Raw genomic sequence first — 21,198 nt, forward strand, 5'->3', positions numbered from 1 at the left:
GGGTATACAGGTATAGTGGGTAAATGATCCGGTGTACTCCCTATTTGGAACAATGACGTTTGGTCTCCTTTGTAGGAAGGTTGGTATTGGGAGTTCAGTTTTAAACTCAGAACAGTAACTTAAACAGGTTGGCATATTGCTTTGACTGCGCTTGGTTTCTCAGGGTCAGCACTGCAATGACAGTGGATTCTCCATTGTCACCTTGGCAGAAAAAAGAAGCTACCAAAGTCAGGCTGCTCCGGTGCTGAGTAAGTTGATGAGTGTTTGCTGTAATATGTGCTCGGCTTACACCTCACAGCTGTGGTGTACTGCGTTGGGTTCTCAAAGCTGTTAAAACTATGCCTGTTCCTATCACAAACGGCAGGTTTATCCAGGCCTTGGCTACACTTGCAGCTGTACAACGCTGTGAGTTAAACTTGTCTCCGTACAGCTGAGTAGGGAAAGCGCTGCTGTCTGTCCACACTGACAGCCGCCAGCACACTGTCGTGGCCACATTTGCGGCACTTGCAGCAGCATTGGGAGCGGTGCATTATGGGCAGCTATCCCACAGAGCACCTCTTCCCATTCTGGCGTTATGGGAAGGGAGCGAGGGGGGGGCGGGGAATTCTGGGTCCTGTCCCAACGCCCCGTGATGCATCGCTTCGCATCCCAGCAATCCCTGTATTTCCGTCCACATTTGGCGCCATCTTTCAACGGTTTCTGTGCAGCGCGATCTGTTTTGGTCTGCGGGAAATGGAGCCCAAACTGCTGAGGAGTATGCTGACGAGTCTTGCCAGCACGTCACGTTTGGCAGTCGAGCTATTCCTTAAGATCCAAAGTGACAGTGAGGAGTCCGACGATGATAGCGAGTCGCATAACGCATATGACATGAAATTGCTTGTGGCATTCACGGACATGCTCAGCACCGTGGAATGCTGCTTTTGGGCTTGGGAAACAAGCACCGAGTGGTGGGATCACATCGTCATGCAAGTCTGGGATGACGAGCAGTGGCTGCAGAACTTTCGGATGAGAAAAGCCACTTTCTTGGGACTGTGTGAGGAGCTCACCCCCACCCTGCGGCGCAAGGACACGAGATTGAGAGCCGCCCTGCCGGTGGAGAAGCGGGTGCAATCTGGAAGCTGGCAACTCCAGATAGCTACCGATCGGTCGCGAACCAGTTTGGAGTGGGAAAGTCAACAGTTGGAATAGTGTTGATGCAAGTTTGCAGGGCCATTAATCGCATCCTGCTCAGAAGAACCATGACTCCGGGTAACATGCAGGACATTGTGGATGGCTTTGCACAAATGGGTTTTCCTAACTGTGGAGGGGTGATAGATGGGACGCATATTCCTATTCTGGCACCACCCAACCTAGCATCAGAGTACGTTAATCAGAAGGGGTATTTCTCTATGGTTCTCCAGGCGCTTGTGGATCACCGTGCATGTTTCATTGACATTAACACAGGCTGGCCAGGAAAGGTGCATGACGTATGCATCTTTCGGAACACTTGGCTGTTCAGGAAGATGCAGGCCGGGACTTTTTTTCCCCAGAGCGGAAGATCACAGTAGGGGAAGTCAAAATGTCCATTGTGATCCTGGGAGACCCCGCTTACCCATTAATGCCTTGGCTCATGAAACCCTACACAGGGAGCCTTGACAGCAGCAAGTTCAACTACAGGCTGAGCCGGTGCTGAATGACTGTGGAGTGTGCTTTTGGCCGTTTAAAGGGCCGCTGGCGATCTCTGTATGGGAAGCTGGACTTGGCCAAAAACAGCATCCCCGCGGTTATATCCGCGTGCTGTGCCCTCCATAATATTTGTGAAGAGAAGGGTGAAAGATTGTCAGGCATGGACCTCCGAGGTTCAACACCTGGAGGCTGAATTTGCACAGCCAGAGGGCAGGGCTATTAGAGGGGCCCAGCACGGGGCTGCAAGGATTAGGGTTGCCTTGAGGGAGCAATTTGAGGCTGAAAACCAGTAGTAATGTCTGGTGCCCTGCACGGGAGTTAAGTGCAGTGGTTACAATGTCAGTAGGAATCTGTGTTTGCTAAGCTGATTTGCAGTGCCTGTTTCCTGGGCTAAGGTATCTTTTAAGGTATCTTTTACTTTATGCAATAATAAAGAATGTTTTCAAAGCCAAAAAATCCATTTATTGAAAAGAAAATTCATTCATTGAAAGAAACACAACAGAATCAGAAAGGGCAAAGGGGTGGGGTGGGGAGGGGAACAGTACAATCATAGATTTGCATATGTCCTGTCTGGAGTGCTGTGCAATGAGTGCTGCACTTCAGGACGGCTGTACTGCATGGTGATGGGGGTTGAGTGCAGAGGGTAAGGGTCGTAGTTCTCAGGGCTGGTTGGTGAAGATACAGGTGTTGGAGGCAGCTGGTGGCAGTAAGAACCCAGATGTTGGGGAAAGTGGGTTGGAGGGGATATGGGGGCACAAGGGAAAGAGTTTTGGGACAAGTGTTGCGGGGTGGGGGGCGGGCGCGGTAGTGCTCCGCCTGCATGGCTACGAGCACCTGGATAGAGTCCGCTTGGCGCTCCATGATGCTTATCAGCCGATCCATGCTTTGCTTCCGGTGCGCTGCTTTTTCCTTGCGGATCCTGCTTTCGCTCTCCCTCCACTACTGCACTTTTTGATTCTCTGTAAGAGATTGAGGCATCACTTTGTGCAGCATGTCTTCTTTGCTTTTTCGTGGTCTCTTCCGGAGTTTTTGCAGTCTCTCAGCCGGTGATAACACGGACGGCTGAGATCTCAAGGTTGCATCTGTAAAGGCAAAATGCAACACTTAACAGAGGCAGCATTGTTCATACCAGACAGAGTAATGATTCCCCCGCACTTAAGGAGCGCGCACACAGTCTACACAATAGCATAATTTTCCTGTCCCAAAGACAGCGTACATAACCTACGGGAGCCCCAAAATGGTGAAAAGAACAGGAGTACTTGTGGCACCTTAGAGACTAACAAATTTATTAGAGCATAAGCTTTCGTGGACTACAGCCCACTTCTTTGGATGCATACAGAGTGGAATAAATATTGAGGAGATATATATATACACACACACATACAGAGAGCATAAACAGGTGGGGGTTGTCTTATTTAATTGGCCTCTCAGAGTTGGTAAGACCCCGCTCTGAAGTGTCCATGATGGTGCTCGGAGTGGAGGTGGGGTCACCCCCAAGTATTGTGTCCAGCTCTTTGTAGAAATGGCAGGTCGTGGGGGCAGCACCGGAGCGGCGGTTTGCCTTGTGGGCTTTGTGGTAGGCATTCCGCAGCTCCTTCACTTTAATCCTGCTCTGCAGTGTGTCCCGGTTATGGCCCCTTTCCATCATGGCCCTTGATATCTGCCCGAAGGTATTGTAATTCCTACTGCTGGAGCGCAGCTGGGACTGGACAGCTTCCTCCCGCAAAACACTGATGAGGTCCAGCAACTTGCCATTGCTCCATGCCGGGGCTCGCTTGGTGCGTGGAGGCATGGTCACCTGGAAAGATTTGCTGATAGCACTCCACACCTGGCTGAGCAAACAGAAAGGGGATTTTTAAAATTCCCGGGGAATATAAAGGGCGGATCTGACGGTTGGTCATCTGAGGCCAGGGCAGTAGAGTTCGAACTGATGAGCAGATTGGCTAGAACAGGCATTGTGGGATACTGCCGAATACTTCTGGAGGCCAATCAGAGCGCATTGGGTGGCCACACTGGCGCCTCAGCACAGCAGCGGCCGCGCAATACTCTTTATTCTTCTCAGGGAGGTGGAGTACAAGCAGCGCTGTAGCCGCAGAGATACAGCGCTGTACGTGCCTTGCCAGTGTGGAGGGGGAGTGAGTTACAGCGCTGTGGGCGGCTTTATTGCGCTGTAATTCTCAAGTGTAGCCAAGGCCCCAGTGCGCATCTAAGAGTGGAAAGGCCTTTCAAAAACTTGCAGGCAGTTATCCCCTGAGTAGCCTTTTAGCCAAGCAATATGGAATTTATTTATGGTGGTTAAATAGCTTTGTTAAACATCCATGTTCCCTGTCTCTTGTTAGGAATTTGATGGCATTTATATCTGATTAAGGCAATCACTGACATGGGGCATATTCCTCTTCCTCATCATGCTGTATCTGTTTAAGTGGCCTACCTTGCCAAAATGGATCCAAGTCTGTGATTGGGTATGCATATCCCATACTGGCCAGGAAAGGGTTAATGACCTATTGTGGGCTCAGTCAGCCCCTCCCGCCCCATTTTGGAGGGAGGGGCTAAAAGGAAAGAGCACAGCTCATTTGGTCAAGGGAAGGAGACCAGACTTCCAGCTCTCACCCTGAGAGTCCTGGCTGGGTGCAGGAACAGCTACGTGTCAGCAGCCTGTCAGAGCCTCTCTGAGGGGAAGGTAGGCCGGGACTGTCATTCTCTTGATTTGCTACTGGTGACTTTGGTTGGGAACAAATACCTGTCAGCCAAATAAAACCACCTTTTTGTTTCTGAACACCCAACCAAGGATTCGGGTAGTGGTTTGTCCTGAACCCAGGAGAGTACAGGGTCATGGAGTCAAATTTTTTTAAAAATAGATCATTTTGTGGAGTCACTGTTGACATCAAGCAAATGTTTGCTGCAGAAGGTTCATTGGCAGCCTCAATCATGCAGATTTAATTTTTCTGCAGCTTTGCCTTTAAAGATCCAGAAACATTTATCTTTTCAATGTTGTCATCCATAAATGTAAGTTTTAAATCAGGGATAGCTTTCATTCTTGTGAATTCCAGCATAGTGCTTTCTAGTTCTTGCAAATCCTCAACCATCAAGAGAGCCTCTCCTTGAAAAGTGAGTGTGTCAACTGTGATTAAGTCCATTGTGGGATATGTGTTGTGATAGACCCAGGCCAGCTGGGTATAGCAAAAGGCAGATATACTGGCCACTGGATTAACAGTTTTCTGTTCCCTGACTGACCAGAGCAGGGGCTGCTCCAGGCTAATGAGAACACCTGACTCCAATTAACCTGCAGAGTCAGGTGAGGCCATTAAGCTAATGTGACCACTTGACTCTAATTAAGGCACCGCTGATCCTATAAAAATGGCTCACTCCAGTCAGGCAGAGGAGAGCCAGGGAGCCAGAGGAGAGCAAGTGCGGCTGAAGGACTGGTTAATGAAGACACCCTCAAGTTATGGATAAGGGAGCCCTAAGGTAAGGGAGAAGCAGGAGAGCTGTGGGGGAAGTGGCCCAGGCAAATGTAGCAACTCTGGCAGTGAAAGGTTGGCTGCCAACAGCTGCTACCATTAGTGTCCCTGGGCCGGAACCCGGAGTAGAGGGCGGCCCTGGGTTCCCCCCAACCCACCACTACAGGAACACCTCCTGGGAGGGGAAGTCAGGCCCCTGTCAGGACAGGAGGCTAAACTGTTCCAAAACAAACCCTAGGGACAGCAGAGACTGTGGGAGTTCTCTCACCAACCTCCTTTCTGGCTTATGATGAAAAGGGCTCAGTAGACTGTAACCCTGGCCCTAGAGAGAGAAGGGCTACGTGGAGGGTCACAGAGAGCCACTGAGGCTAGCATATACCGCCTAGAAGCGCAGGACCCGGGGGGACAAGGTCAGAGCTCTGCCACAGTGTTCACAAACTTGCCTGTCTTAATGTCCTACGCGATTTCCCTAACTCAGACTGCATCAGTTTTGATTCAGTTTCTGGTCTATGTTCCAACTGATGGTTTTTTTTAATCAGTGTTTTCAGTGATCTGGCCTGACTAAACACCCAGCATACATGGTGGCTATTTCTGAATAAGCTCACAGTCCACTCCAGTGTGTTAATGAGGGCTTGAAGATGCTGTTGCCTTTTGGGACCTTGAAAGATTTCTTTTCAAATTCACTGTTCTCAGTTCAGACTTTTGAGAGGTTTTATTGAGATCCCAAATAGCAAGCTGAAGGTTGTGCTGGTTTCAGTGCAGAGTATCATGAAGCTTACCTCGTTTAAACTGGGCCTGCACAACATCTGAGCAGCCTATATTTATTGCTGCACTACACTCAGGCCAAATCAGTTTTGAAAAGTAGCTCTTGTGAGAGAATCCCCCCCCCCCCCCAACTGTTAACTCTTTCCATATTCCCTGGGTAATCCCATCCAGATTCCACCGGCTGTGTCAGCGAAGAGAATGAAAGGTTCACATCTTCACATACTCAGTCTCTTGGCTGAGCTGTGGATCTGTTAACAAAGACTTGTAAAACCAAGATTTCATATGCATTTTTTGAGAAACTTTCCTGACTCTGCAATTCTCGGTAAAGTTTCCCTCCGTGGGTGTTAAATAGAGCTTGGTCTGAGATTAAGGCCATATTTGCCCTGCAGATTGCAGAGTGTTTCAAAATCTCAAGCTGAAATCCAGTTTAACAGCTCTGTAACTGGTTTAAAACAAGGCGGTCAACTTTCGATCACCTCCAGGTGGACTTTATGGCGCAGCCAGTAAGGGCGCTTCTTGTGGACAAAGTGACACACTTTCTGCTTCCCTGAATTTGACATGAGCAGCGGTAGGGTCCTGAATAAAGGATTTTTCACCCATTTACAAGAAGGTTGCCCTTATCAAGGAAACATCTCATGCTTTCTGCAAATTACACATTTCATCTTTCCAACACACAACTTGTGGATAACCTTTGCTTTCCGTGAATTGTGGAAAGTGTTAACATCAAAGTGTCTCATTTTGTAGCTGCTTATTCTATACTGGGGTGGGCAAACTTTTTCGCCAGAGAGCCACATCTGGATATAGAAATTGTATGTCGGGCCATAAATGCTCATGAAATTGGGGTTGGGGTGCGGGAGGGGGTGAGGGCTCTGGCTGGGGGTGCGGGCTCCGGTGTGGGGCCAGAAATGAGTTCAGGGTGCAGGAGGGGGCTCCAGGCTGGGGTAGGGGGTTGGTGCACGGGGGAAGGGGGTGAGGGCTCCGGCTGGGGATGCAAGCTGTGGGGTGGGGCTGAGGATGAGGAGTTTGGGGTATAGGAGGGTGCTCCGGGCTGGAACTGAGGGATTCGGAGGGTGGAGGGGGATCAGGGCTGGGGCAGGGGTTTGCTGTATGGGGGTGGTGGTGAGAGGTGTGGGCTTGGGGGCGGGGTACTTACCTCAAGCGGCTCTCAGAAGCAGTGGCATGTACCCCCTCCGCCTCCTGTGCGGAGGTGCAGCCAGGTGGCTCTGCTGTGCGCTGCCCTGTCTACAGGCACTACCCCTGCAGTTCCCACTGGTCACGGTTCCTGGCCAACGGGAGCTGCAGGTTGGTGCTTGGGGTGGGGGCAGTGTGTGGAGTGGAGCACCCTGGCTGCCTCTATGCGTAGGAGCTGGAGAGGGGACATGCCGCTGCTTCCGGGAGCCGAGCAGAGCGGCCCCTGACCCTGCTCCCTGGCTGAAGCGCCGGAGCTGGGCAAGCCCCAGACTTTGCTCCCCAGTGGAAGCTTGAGGGCCGGATTAAAACAGCTGGTGGGCTGGATGCAGCCCGTGGGTGGTAGTTTGCCCACTCCCCGTTCTATACGATATGCTTTAGACTCAGGGTTTTAGAAGATAAGAATGGCCATACTGGGTCAGACCAATGGTCCATCTATCACAGTGGTGCCACATGCTCGTTCAGAGGGAATGAACAGAACAGGGCAATACTGAGTGATCCATCCCCTGTCATCCAGTCTCAGCTTCTGGTAGTCAGTGGTTTAGACACACCTGGAGCACGGGCTTGCATCCCTGACAATCTTGGCTAATAGCCATTGATCCTTCACACATTTCTCTTAATTTTTTTTTTTTAATCCAGTTGTACTTTTGGCCTTCACAACAGCCCCTGTTTCCAAAGTTTGAATGTGCGTTGTATGAATACTTTCTTTTGTTTGTATTAAACCTGCTGCCTATTCATGTCTTTGGTTCTTTGTTATGCAAAGGGGTACATAACACTTCCTTGTTCATTTTCTCTGTACCATTCATGACCTTGTAAATCTCTATCATATCCACCCTTAATAGTCTCTTTTCCAAGCTGAAGAGTACAATCTTTTTAATCTCTCCTTATGGAATCTGTTCCATACTCCTAATTTTTGTTGGCCTTCTCTACCCCCCCCTTCCTATTCTAATGTATCTTCTTTGAGATGAAGTGATCAGAACTGTATGCAGTGTTCAAGATGTGGGTGTGCCATGGATTTATATAGTGACATTATGATATTTTCTGTTTTATCTATCCCTTTGCTAGTGGGTCCTAATGTTCTGTTAGCTTCTTTGACGGCTGCTGCACATTGAGCAGATGTTTTCAGGGACCTATCTACTCCAAGATCTTTCTTGAATGGCAACAGCTAATTTTTAGGTCCCATCATTTGGTAAATGTAGTTGAGATTATTTTTCCAATGTGTATTACTTTGAACTAATCAACACTGAATATCTGGTCCTGCGTAATTTATCAGTTTGTTCCAAAACCTCCAATATTGACACCTCAATCTGGGACAGGTCCTCAGATTTGTCACCTAAAAATAATAGCTTGGGTGTAGGGAATCTCCCTTAGATCTTCTGCAGTGAAGGCAGGTTCAGAGAATTAGGTTAGTTTATCTGCAACAGCCTTATCTTCCTTGAGTGCTCCTTTAGAACCTCAATTGTCCAGGGGCCCCACTGATTGTTTGTTTGGCAGCTTCCTGCTTCTGAAGTACTACATTGTTTTGCTGTTAGTTTTTGTGTCTTTAGCTAGCTGCTCTTCAAATACTTTCTTGCTCAGCCTTCTTATACTTTGACACTTGACTTGCCAGAGTTTATGCTCCTTTCTATTTTCCTCAGTAGGATTTGACTTCCAATTTTTAAAGGATGCCCTTTTCCCTCTAACTGCCTCTTTTACTCTGTTTTTTAGCCATGGTGGCATTTTCTGGTCTTGTATATTCCAAATAGGGTTGTCAAGCAATTAAAAAAATTAATTGTTCGATTAATTGCCTCTTAAACAATAATAGAATACAATTTATTTAAATATTTTGGGTGTTTTCTACATTTTCAAATATATTTCAATTACAACACAGAATACAAAGTGTGCAGTGCTCACTTTATATTTCTTTTTATTACAAATATTTGCACTGTGTAAAAAAAAAAAAAAAAAACAAAAAACAAAAACTAGTATTTTTCAATTAACCTAATACGAGTACTGTTGTGCAATCTCTTTATCATGAAAGTTGAACTTACAAATATAGAATTATGTACAAAAAATACACGGCATTCAAAAATAAAACAATGTAAAACTTTAGAGCCTACAAGTCCAGTCCTCCTCCTTGTTCAGCCAATCACTTCTACAACCAAGTTTGTTAACATTTGCAGAAGATAATGCTGCCTGCTTCTTGTTTACAATGTCACCTGAAAGTGAAAACGGGCATTTACATGGCACTGTTGTATCTAGCGTCGCAAGATATTTACATGACAGATGTGCTAAAGAGTCTTATGTCCCTTGATGCTTCAACTATCATTCCACAAGACGTGTCCATGCTGATGACAATTTCTGTTCAATAACGATCCAAAGCAGTGCAGACCGACGCATGTTCATTTTTATCATCTGAGTCAGATGCCACCAGCAGAAGGTTGATTTTCTTTTTTGGGGGGTTGGGTTCTGTAGTTTCTGCATCAGTGTTGCTCTTTTAAGACTTCTGACAGCCTACTCCACACCTCATCCCTCTCAGATTTTTGAAGGCACTTCAGATTCTTAAACCTTGGGCCGAGTGCTGTAGCTATCTTTAGAAATTTCATATTGGTACCTTCTTTGCATTTTGTCAAATTTGCAGTGAAAGCGTTCTTAAAACAAACAACATGTGCTGGGTCATTATCCAAGACTGCTATAACCTGAAATATATGGCAAGTAAAACAGAGCAGGAGACATACAATTTTCGCCCAAAGAGTCCAGTCGCAAATTTAATTAACGCATTATTGTTTTAACGAGCATCATCAACATGGAAGCATGTCCTCTGGAACGAAGGCTGAACCATGAAGAAGCATATGAATCTTTAGTGCATCTTGCGACGCCAGCTACAACAGTGCCATGCGAATGCCTGTTCTCACTTTCAGGTGACATTGTAATTAAGTGGGCAGCGGTATCTCCCATAAATGTTAACAAACTTGTTTCTCTTAGTGATTGGCTGAACAAGAAGTAGGACTGAGTGGTCTTATAGGCCTTCCTGCATGTGCTCCTCTTTTCTCAAAAGGTGCCCCAGTTCCTAATAAATCTAAAGCCCTCCTCCCTACATCATTGCCTCATGTACGCATTGAGACCCTGCAGTTCTGCCTGTCTTCCTGGCCCTACGCCTGGAACTGGAAGCATTTCAGAGAATGCTGCCATGAAGGTCCTGGTCTTTGATTTCTTACCTAGCAGCCTAAATTTGGCTTCCAGGACCTCTCTCCTATCTTTCCCTATGTCACTGGTACCTACATGTACCACGACCACCGGCTTCTCCCCAGCACAGCACATAAGGCGGACTAGATGTCTTGTGAGATCTGCAACCTTTGCCCCCAGCAGGCAGTTCACCATCTGGTTCTTCCTGTCATCACAAACCCAACTCTGTTTCTAATAATTGAATCTCCCATTACTGTTACCTTTCTCAACCTATAACTGGGTTCCTCTCCCGTGGAGGGGTATCTTCAGTGTGAGAGGATACCAGGACATCATCTGGAAGAAGGGTCTCAACTATGGGATTGTTTCCCTCCGTTCCAGCTTGATGCTCTCCTTCCCCAAGACACTCATTCTCCTTAACAGCACAGAGGCCGTCAGTCTAGGGTGCAACTGCTCTTCTGTATCCCTGAAAGTTTCCTCTATGTACCTCTGTCTTCCTTAGCTCCTCCAGTTCAGCCACTCTGGTCTCAAGAGTCTGTACTATGTCTCTGAAGACCATGAGCTGCTTGCACTGAATGCGCACATGCACCACCTACCCACAAGGCAGGTACCCGGACATGCTGCATTCAGTGCAATAAACTGTATACCGCCCACTCTGCTGCTGGACTCTGCCTGTGTTGTTTTTTTCCTTGTGTAGGTGGGTTGGTTGGATTGGGTTTGGTTAGGTTATGGGGATATTATTGGACTAAATTTAGAATGTTTGTTAGATGTTTCTTCCTCTCCCACTTCCTCTCTAACATTCACTGTTTCCTGTTTCTGTTCGTTGGCTCGTCTTCATTATTATCCCCGGCTGATTCAAACTAAGTCTCTTTAAAAACTCCATGTCTCTCCAACAGGTTGGCTTGTGAGTCACTTTCAAATATTTTTTTTAAACTCTCCCGAATGTCTGCGTACACTAGTAGATTTTTATAGAAAAGTTTGAACTGCCTGGTCCTGGAGCAGCTTCTAGGTCTGTATTTGTGAGGCAGTAACAAAGCATTAGGTCCTGTCCTACAATCAAGGCAAAATGTCTTTTGCCAATAGCAAGCACTCAAGCTGTGTTTTTATGTTCCTGCACAGTCTACTCTGGCTTGGTTGGCAAGTTAAACGATTGCTTGCTTTTCCCAGCAAAAATCATTGCCTTGAAACTGTCTGTAGCTGTAAAGTTCAGATCCAATCTCTTCCTCCGCCTCCCCCCATCACCATGATTGGATCGCTAACAGCCAGGATGTTCATACTGAGGCTGAACCTCAAGCATGCTCAGCAGCGTGCTTCTCTGTGGTCAGTATTTGTATTGCCGACAACTAGGCCCATACCCTTCCTCTCACTGGCACGCCAGCATACAGCATTCTGCCACCTCTTTTGAGTGGTAGCTTAGTTATGTTGCTCTGCCCAGCCCCTTCTTCTCCCTATCCATCAGGACCCCAGTTCCATTCCCACTCAGCCCTTCCCCTCTAGCTGGTATCTCATCTCTCCCTCTGCTCTCCCTCTTCGAACTGATAACTTTATTCTGTTCTCTGCTCAGCCCTGTCTCTCTCTGCCCCTGATGCACCTAAGTTCTCTTGGTTCTATTCCCACTCTGCCCCTCGGACTGGCTGCTCACTTGCTGGGACTGATGTCACATAACCTGCTCTCATCCTCCCCTGTTGCCTTTGTCTGGTGGTCAGGGAGCCTGATGGCACAACTTATTGCTCAGAAGCCCAGGACAAGATGTTTTTCCAGCTTGCTCCCGAGGAGATGTGCAGCTGGATGGCTGTAAAGTCAAGCTGATAATGCTCCTGTTGCTCCTCTTATGCACTGTCTCTTTCCCCTTTCCAGCTTCCTATTCTGCATACGGTGCCTTTGCTGACGTGCTGCACATGGTGGACCTGAGAAACCCCCAGGACACATTCCGGGATGGCAGCTAGGTGACGACAGCTGAGGATGACCCTGACTGAAAAGCTGCGCGAGAAGATATCGCGGGCGTTCTACAACCACGGGCTGCTGTGTGCTTCATACCCCATTCCCATCATCCTCTTCACTGGCCTCTGTATCCTGGCCTGCTGGTAAGTGCTGCAGAATACTTGTCTGCACAGGTCATTGTTCAGGTTCTTTCTCTGAGCATGCACACTGTGGTATGTGCTGTCCCTGAAGTGTTTGGTTTAACGTAGGAGCTTCCAGTCATTGTCATGCTGAGGAGCAAAATGGGAAGCCAGGGACAAAGTACCTTGATGTGTAAAAGCAGACCAACTAATGGTCAACTCTGGAACCAGAAATAGGAGGCAGGAAGGAGAAATGGTGGTCTTCCCCTCCTACCTACACAATATTCAGCCTAAACTACTGTTCCTGGAACTTCGTCATCTTATCCTTATCCAGCCCAACCTTAGCTCATCTGCCCAGTTCTTGTTCTTGTAACTCCTGATTGCTTGGCTCTTCCTCTGAAAATAGGGACTCAGATGGGGAGTGGGGTGCACTTACTATTATTGGATAATCGGGGATGTTGAGCTGGTTCGTAAGAGGCCATTATTATTTAGACTGGGGTCTTGGGGACTATGGCAGTTGGGACAGGGGACCCTGTTGTGCTAAGCACTGTGCAAAGACACATGAATAGCTTCTGCTTTGAAGAGCTTATACTCTAAATACCTGCCTAAAATGATCAACATTAACTAAAGGGTGGAAGTTGATCTGTTATCACCTGCCTCGTCTCCTCTCCAAATCCCTGCTTTTAGGAGGCCTCCAAACTGTGTTAAAATAGATGATAAAGAAATGCCCCTTGAGCACTGGTCTTCTACTTGCTGTAGGGCAGCTTCCTCCATATGCATAACACTACAAGGAAGTGATATTATTTACTATTTCTGTAGTTCCCGGCACCACCTTGTTTAAAGAGAAATTTCCAAAAATGTGTTGGACAGCTGCTGAAGAGTGTGAAATAAAAGGGGCCTTTCTCCGTGTTTGGCAATGTCCCATGGCATGGGAATATTGGCCCTAGGATTAAAAACCTCCTAATGAATATTACTGATGTATCCATTACTAATAGGTCTGGATCTCCATTTGAGAACACAGAATTACTCTTAATAGCACTGAGGCATGCTCTGGAAGAAGAGGAAGTTGCCTGGTATCTTGTGGATCCGAATATAGTTGACTAAATTCCATCATAGTAGCAATTTCCAGAAGGGATTTGTTTCTCTGTTGTCTGTTGATCTGAAGAACGTCCATCTGAGTGTCCCATACAGGATATCTCCACTTCACAATAGGCATTACCAGTACATTGCTTCACCTTTTGGCCTACCTGCCTCTCTAACTTGTGCTTTGAACAGCACCCTAAACATCTTAGTTTCCTCGGGTAAAAAGGGGTCCTGTATATCCATTTTAAAACTACCTGCTCACCTGAACACCCAGCCTGGGAAAGGCCCATGGAGCAGCCATCACACAGCCAAGATTATATTGTGGAGTAACACAGATTTGTCAACATTGAGAGCTGTATGACAAGGCACAAGGATATTTGTTTTCTAGTCACATCTGTCAGGGCTCTGATGTCTCGAATCAGAACGATGATGTCTTACACCAACGTACTATTGAGAGTGAGATGGGTCCTCTCCAGAAATTTCCTAACTTCTTCAGCGTACAGGAGCCATCATCACCCCTTCCCTTGTCCCATTGTCGAAGGGTACCCGGAAAGGCACAGTATGTCAGAACTGGAGATGGAATTAATTTTTTCCACCAACCAGCTCCAAGAGCAGGGACGCTCCTTTGGGCAGCAGTTTCATCCAAGATCAATGAAAGACGGGCCTCCCTCACGGTACCACTTAGATCAAGCTTAGAGCACTTAGGCTGTCAGAGCTGTAACTCAGTCCTAGTCAGCCAAGACGTACTGGTACAACACTTGCGCAGTGGATTTCATCAACAGGAAAGGAGTAACACATCCTCTGCCCTGATGTGAGTGGCTAATATTCTCTGTTCTAGGTGACGGGAAGAAGCAGCAGGGGGCAGGGAAGGGGAAAAAAGTCTTTTGCATGTTCAAGCACTACATATAAACAGGCAATAAACATCACAGCAGCTGGTTAAGCAGAAATAGGCTAAATCCAGGAGAGGGGAGTCTGCGTCCCAAGATTTCTGAGTGGAGGCTCTGGGTTGCATCCCCATCAATGGACCCATGTGCATCCAGGTCCAGATCTAGCAAAGTTCCTGGACACTTTTATTCCAGATGGCGATCAATAGGCTGTAGCTATGATCACGTGCATTCTTCTTTGGGCAAAATCATGAGTGAATTTCTGTTCATAATGTTCTCCAGGGCAGTTTAACAAAAGTGAGCTGGGTTGGCCCCTTTGTTGTCCAGGAGTGTCTAGGTTCTCACCTCCAATTCAGATGGCAAGCACCGCTCAGATATTCCTTCTCTTCAAGAAGGTTCTATTCTCAAAACCCAAATTCCACAGCCAAGCCCAGAGTAATGTAGCTACAGGATATTTAAGAGGTACCAGTTACAAACACATCCAAATAATCTTTTTTATTATACCTTTAGCCTTGAGAAGGGCATCTTTAAGGGCCTGGTCTGTAGGGAAGGCATAATGCTAAGTCATTAGAATGGATCGATCTACTCAAGGCAAGGGCAAAGCATATCTTTTTGGAGTTCTTATAGTAAAGTTTTTTAATAAAGGCCTAAGACCTTTGACTGAAGTCCATTTGGTAGGCATTGCCAGCTCACTAGAGACTGCAAATGGGCATAGGATTATCCTCTCACTCAGACATAAAATTCCTTAGAGCTGCCTTACTTCTCAACTCTACACCAGTGAGGAAAACTCCCTGCTGGGAACTAAATCTTGTTTCAAATGCCCTGATTAGGGAACCCTTTGATCCCTTATAAGAAGTGCCATTAGATTTTCTAGCTTCAAAGGTTGTCATCCTGACTTCAATCAATTGGGCATAGTGTGTGTGTGTGGTTTTTTTTTTTTTTTGGAACTTAAGGTCATATGGGGAGTTGCAATCCTGCATATCTCATGAAGGCAAATTTTGCTAAGAGTTAACATAGCCTTCATTCCCCAGATAAATCTGGTTACAATAAAGTGTTTTCTTCCAGCCTTCTTGACTAACATGCAAAACACACTTAATAAATTTAAACAACCAAACAGAAATGAGCACATCTCTGGCATGGTCTGTCAGCTCTTAAAACAAACAAACAAACAAAACACACCACCATTGAATGCAGTACTAAATTCAATCAGTCTCTAGATTTGTTTGTCTAGAACACCCATCATAAACTAAATGAAGCTACCAAGGCTTCAGTTATTAGATGGCTAAATTGTTGCTTTCAAGAAGCTTTCCAAGGTTGAAGCCATCTTTCTCCTCAAACGCTCATGTTCGTGAAGCCTCCTGTCCTGAAGGACCATATGAAACATATAAAGAGATGTTGGGTGGTCACCTAGTCATGGAAACATGCTTCCACACTTTCGCCAAATGTTACAAATTAAACGTGCACGCCTCATCAGCCCCTGCTGTGGAGGAGGGCTCTGCCTACTATGCTCACGCATTAACTGATATATAGTTAAATGCAGTTTTGGGGGATTTGTAATCTTCCCATCCATCTTTTGCTTCCCTCTCTGGTGAGACACTTGCTGTTGGACATGCCAGTCTGGTGGATCTGGAGACTGTCCCTGCAAAGAATTGCAAAATTCCTTAACTGGCCTGAAAATGTCCTTTCTTCTAGTAGGAAAGTCTGCAAATCAAACCCATCTGGCACAAGGACTAAAGTTTAAAGGAATTAGCTCAAACTGGCTGTGGCGTCATAAGTTGTGGCTGTTTCTAGCCTGACTTGATTGAAAGGTCTGGTTCTGCCTCCACTGAACTCGAAGCAAAGTTAAGACCCATTGTAATGGATCTGTGGACTTTTCCGCTACAGAAGAAAGGACGTTTTCAGGTGAATCGAGACATTTTTGTATTTTACTCAATTGCTAATCTGACTTCAGCTGTTTTTAACTCTTGGAGCTAAGCTACTTTATGTTCCCAATACACAAAGGCACCGCAGTCTCCTGGGGGGAGTGACTGATGAAATTAGAAGCAAATACGCTGTGGAATGGGACTACCCTGGTCTGTTTCCAAAATAAACCAAACTGGTGGTACAGAGATAAAAATATGAAAATCTTTGCCCCCACAATGCACATTTGTGTTTTGGGGTTCCTGAGAGCAGGGCACGGTCATGAAGTCCTCAGTGGAATGCAAACAGTACTCATTTATCGTTCAGAAACTGGCATCTCACCATTATTAGCCTAGGTTTGTGCATTTAGCAGAGTTAAACAGTGAACCACTGTTGCCAGCAGCTGGCTGTAAACCAGACCATCCCTTGCCATTGCCACCCCTGCCCACGGATAATTACTGGCCTAGAAAACAAAAACCTGGTTAACCAAAAACCATATAGATCACGTGCCTCTTGCATTGCTCCCTGAATCCTGTCAAGCTCTTTTAGGACCACAAGTGGGAATGAATTGAAGTGTAGAGGGTCCCTCAGCCTTGTTCCTCTTGGGCAACAGGCAGCAAGAACACTTCAGCCAGTGGAATCTCTCACTGGACCCAGGTGGTGAGGTTGCACTGTTTTCCTGGTCTCAGCCAGACTGGGGATTGGCTGAGAGCTCTTCTAAAGCATATATTATCATGATACCTGTGTGTGCACAGGGTGGTGGTAACTAGTAGGTTCCCTCCTGTAAGGGCTGGCAGGTCTCCATCCTTCTTTGGCTTATTCATTAGCAGAGGGTCCCTCTGGGATAATGTGGAGATGGTGTTGCTGAGTTGGGGAAACCTCAGGAGTAGATGGCGGAGGTGACTTCTGCTCTTCTGATTCAGTGTTTTGAAGAAGGCTTGCAACTGTAGGGTTGGCAGTTCTGCTGGGTCCTCGGCTGCTCTTAGCTCAACTGGCAGTTCTCCAGCCTGCCGCTCTATGCTGTGTTGAAAAGATGTAAAAACAAATGGGACATAAATATATTTGCTTGGACTGCATCATACTGTATCTTAATTACTTGAGTTCAGCAGTAATTGAAACCTGCAGATGACCACTTCTTGTCTCTGTGCTGCGGTTACAGAATGCCCGTAAGCTGTGTTTTGGGCACTCGGTCTCTGGAAAGGACCTTTCTCAGAACCATGGCTGCTTCTTAGAGCTTCTTGTTTTCTAGAGTTGTCATTGATTCAGAACCTTCCTCTCTTCCTCCCCACCTCCATCTTTTCCATTCCTGCCTTGCAGCTAGTGTTCAGGAATGCTCACTGGAACCTTATTGCTCTCTACATTTCAGCTTTGTTTTCCTCAGTCTTTCCTTCTCACCTGAGCTCCATTTCCTCCAATCTCTTCTAACTCATTCTGGAGCAGTTTGGAGTCATGTGGCGCACACCATCTTAACAATGAACTAATCTCCTCAGGTTTCTGAGTTGTCACAGTGCCTGGCCACTTGGGGAAAGCTGGAATCCCTCTGGCAGCTCTGCTGCAGCTCTTGGTTTATTTTAAACACCTCTTTTGTTTCCATAGGTGCTATGTTGTTTGCTTCTGAAGTAGTGGCTCTGGTGAATTTCTCAGTGACACTGCATTGCTGTTTCCCAATTGCTTTCTTCTTTTCCCACTGCCAACTTACCTCTGTCGGTGGCCACCAGAGCTCTTGCTGTATGAGGCCTGTCCATATTAATGCTGAAACCCACCTAACCTTGTTAGCATCTTCTTTGAAGCCTGTTATTGGGGTAGCCTTGAACAGGGCCATAAAATAACACTCAGATTCTATGGCTTTGATCTGATCTCAGAGCCTTTAATCCTCACAATACCCCTGTGATATAGGTAAGTATTCTCTCCCCCTGGAAATTGATGCAAGTTGCAGCCACCTCAAAAGGAGTCTGAGGCAGGACTGGGAATAAAATCCAGGAGTCCTAACTCCCATTCCCTGGCTTTGCCTGCTAGAGAATGCTCTTTTCCTTTCTTGCCTTACACTTAGGCTAGGTCTACACTACCCGCCTGAATCGGTGGGTAGAAATCGACCTCTCGGGGATCGATTTATCGCGTCCCGTTGAGACGTGACAATCGATCCCCAAATCAACGCTCTTTCTCCACCAGCGGAGGTGGGAGTAAGCGCCGTCGACAGAAAGCCGCAGAAGTCGATTTTGCCGCCGTCCTCACAGCGGGGTAAGTCGGCTGCGATACGTCGAATTCAGCTACGCTATTCACGTAGCTGAATTTGCGTATCTTAAATCGACTCCCCCCGTAGTGTAGATGTACCCTTAAACTCTAAGTTAGTCTGACCCTGAAGGGTTTTTTGCAGCAGTCCATTCTCCAAGGCAGTTTCCGAACGCACACCAGGTACCAATAAGATACAAGCTTGTTCCTATAGGCAAGGCTTGAGCAAATGTGGAGATTGTTATGGTTACATGTTTAAATTTTAATAGCTATGGCTATTTGACTGGAATGTGTGAATATTCAGTTCAGATAACTGCAGGGCCATAATCTGCCTAGGCAATTATCCAGCTGTACCTCTCTGCGTATGGTTTTAGATGTGTCATCTAGATAGGCAGGGGGTAATGTGGTCTAGTGGCCTAAGCACTAGAAGAGGAGCCATTCCTGCATTCTAATCCCCGCTCCGCTTCTGACTCACTGTAATGGTTTGGTTTGTTGCTGCTGCAGTTGTCGTCCCTCCCATTGTGCTAGATGCTGGGCAGATATATAATAAGCCATAATCTCTTTTTTCAGTCCCCGAAGTTTCACAACGAAAAAGTAAGACCCAACAGATGGGTGAGATGGACAAGCTGTCCCAGGTGGGATGGAAGGGACAGGATAATAAATATATAATAGGATGTGCAAATTTGTAACCATCACGGCTCTCCACCTGCCTAGCCATTATCTGGTTGCATTTTACTGTGCATTTTCTCCTTAAAGATACCATCATCTTCTGAGTGTCAGCCCCCTAGCATGAGACTGGCAGAACTCCTTAGGGACAGGTGGAGCAAGAGCCAGGATCATAGAATCATAGAATATCAGGGTTGGAAGGGACCTCAGAAGGTCATCTAATCTAACCTCCTGCTCAAAGCAGGACCAATCCCCTCCCCGCAATAATAATTAATGGAGATATTCCATCTCCTAGAACTGGAAGGGACCTTGAAAGGTCATTGAGTCCAGCCCCCTGCCTTCACTATCAGGACCAAGTACTGATTTTGCCCCAGATCCCTAAGTGGCCCCCTCAAGGATTGAACTCACAACCCTGGGTTTAGCAGGCCAATGCTCAAACCACTGAGCTATCCCTCCCCCCCAGATCACTACTGGCTGTTGTGAGCCACCTGCACAGCTTAACTGCAGCCTTTGGAGCCTTCCAGTCTGTTAGCAGAAGAACTCCCCGGAGTAGCTGCATCCCTATCATTGGCTGCTCCATCTCTTCTTCTGCATCACTTTGAAGCTGTTGGGACCACTAAAACCAATATTGGAAGCATGAGGCACTTTGCCTTGTCACCTGGGTCTGGGCTTTGGTGCCTATCTGTGCTTGGCCAGCAGTGATTTTGGCGCTTTTGAGACTTCTTCTGTGCCAGAACTTGATTACTACAGCCGTGTCCACGCATGTTGATGCTTGCCTGGGTGTGTCAGGAAAAAGACAGTGGCACTGTGTCTAGTGCCTGCATTGGCACCACCACTGCTGTGCTTTGGAGGCTGCCTTGGCATCTGGGCGTCTCATCCGCTTTTCTTTTTTCCGTGTTCTCTGCCAGCGTCAGCACCTGCAGAGGAACAAAGTTCACCTGGCAACTTCAGCCACATCAGCACAGCAGGAACACGTCTCAGTATTTAAGTGGTCCCCGTCACCGTAGTCGCTGAACACCTCGCAATCTGCAGGGGCGTTGTGAGGGGGCCGCCCTAGTCCAGGTGCCTGTTTTCACCTTGTTAGCTTACGGGGCAGTAGCTCAAGTAGAGGTGATGCGTGGGGGCGGGCCATGGAGGGTCAAGTGCTCTCCCCCTGCCCCCCCCCCCCCGATTGGCCAATCTGGGGCATGGAGGGAGAGGAGCTCTGTTCTTCTCTCTCTGCACCTCTCCCTGGCAGCCGGGTGGGGAGCTGCTTCTGCCTGAGAGAGCCTGGCTGGGAGGCAGAGCTGGTTCTAAGCTGGAAGCCGCTAGGGAATGATGCAGGGAAATCTCTCTTCTCTTTCCCCCTCCACATGGCTATGCTTACCAAACCTCTGGTGTAGACGCACCAACGCTGATACGAGAGTGCTTGTGTTGGCGTAGCTAACGTCGTCTGGGGAGGTGGTGTCCCTACAGTGGCAGAAAACCACCTTTTGTTGGCATACCCCGCATCTACGCGGGGGGGCTGTACTGACACAGCTGTGCAGGCATAGCCTTGGTGTGCTCCCTTTCTCCTGCTCAGGAGAGAGCCCATAGTGTAGTTCATGCTCGCTAGAAACATGAGTAGCCTTGCTCTCTGAAAATGAGCCTTCCTTTCCCAGCCGAGCTGTGTTTGGAACGCTGTCACTGGGGCTGTCAGCTACTACGAAATGTATCTAAACGTGCAAGGCACTCTCTAGGGCAGTGAGCCAAGCAGGGCCGGCTTCAGGCACCAGCCTGGCAAGCAGGTGCTTGGGGCGGCCGCTCCGGAGAGGGGAGGCACATCCAGGTATTCGGTGGCAATTCGGCGGATGGTCCCTCACTCCCGCTGGGAGCAAAGGACCTCCCGCCTGCGATCGCGGCTTTTTTTTTTTTTTTTTTGGCTGCTTGGGGCGGCCAAAACCCTGGAGCCGGCCCTGAAGCCAAGGTCCCTGCCTAGCCGGGCTTACCGTCTAAGCAGATAATGAACAGACAGCCATGAAGTGAATGGCTACAGTAAAAAGCCAGTTTGAGTTAGGGAGGAATAGCACATGTTGTGTTGGTGCAGTGTTGCACCTAGGTGAGGGGATCGCATGCCATTTGCTTTAAAAACGGAAGTCTGCCCACAAACTGCTGCAG

The 21,198-nt window shown here is 47.5% G+C and overlaps 1 protein-coding gene across 4 annotated transcripts in view; it reads left to right on the top strand.

Moving 5' to 3' along the window:
• The window catches only part of SCAP (SREBF chaperone), a 101,738-nt gene that overhangs the window by 20,184 nt on the left and 60,356 nt on the right, over positions 1-21,198 (top strand). For 3 of the 4 annotated variants that reach the window (XM_034759726.1, XM_034759725.1, XM_034759727.1), the window contains one exon: positions 12,099-12,325. In XM_034759726.1, the coding sequence (XP_034615617.1) occupies positions 12,204-12,325 (122 nt within the window). In that variant the 5' untranslated portion in view covers positions 12,099-12,203. Of the gene's footprint in view, positions 1-143; positions 249-12,098; positions 12,326-21,198 lie in introns of those variants that run through there. The other variant, XM_034759728.1, reaches the window with a different exon arrangement.

The sequence above is a fragment of the Trachemys scripta genome, chromosome 2 (assembly GCF_013100865.1).
Source record: "Trachemys scripta elegans isolate TJP31775 chromosome 2, CAS_Tse_1.0, whole genome shotgun sequence".
Taxonomy (NCBI): Eukaryota; Metazoa; Chordata; order Testudines; family Emydidae; genus Trachemys; species Trachemys scripta.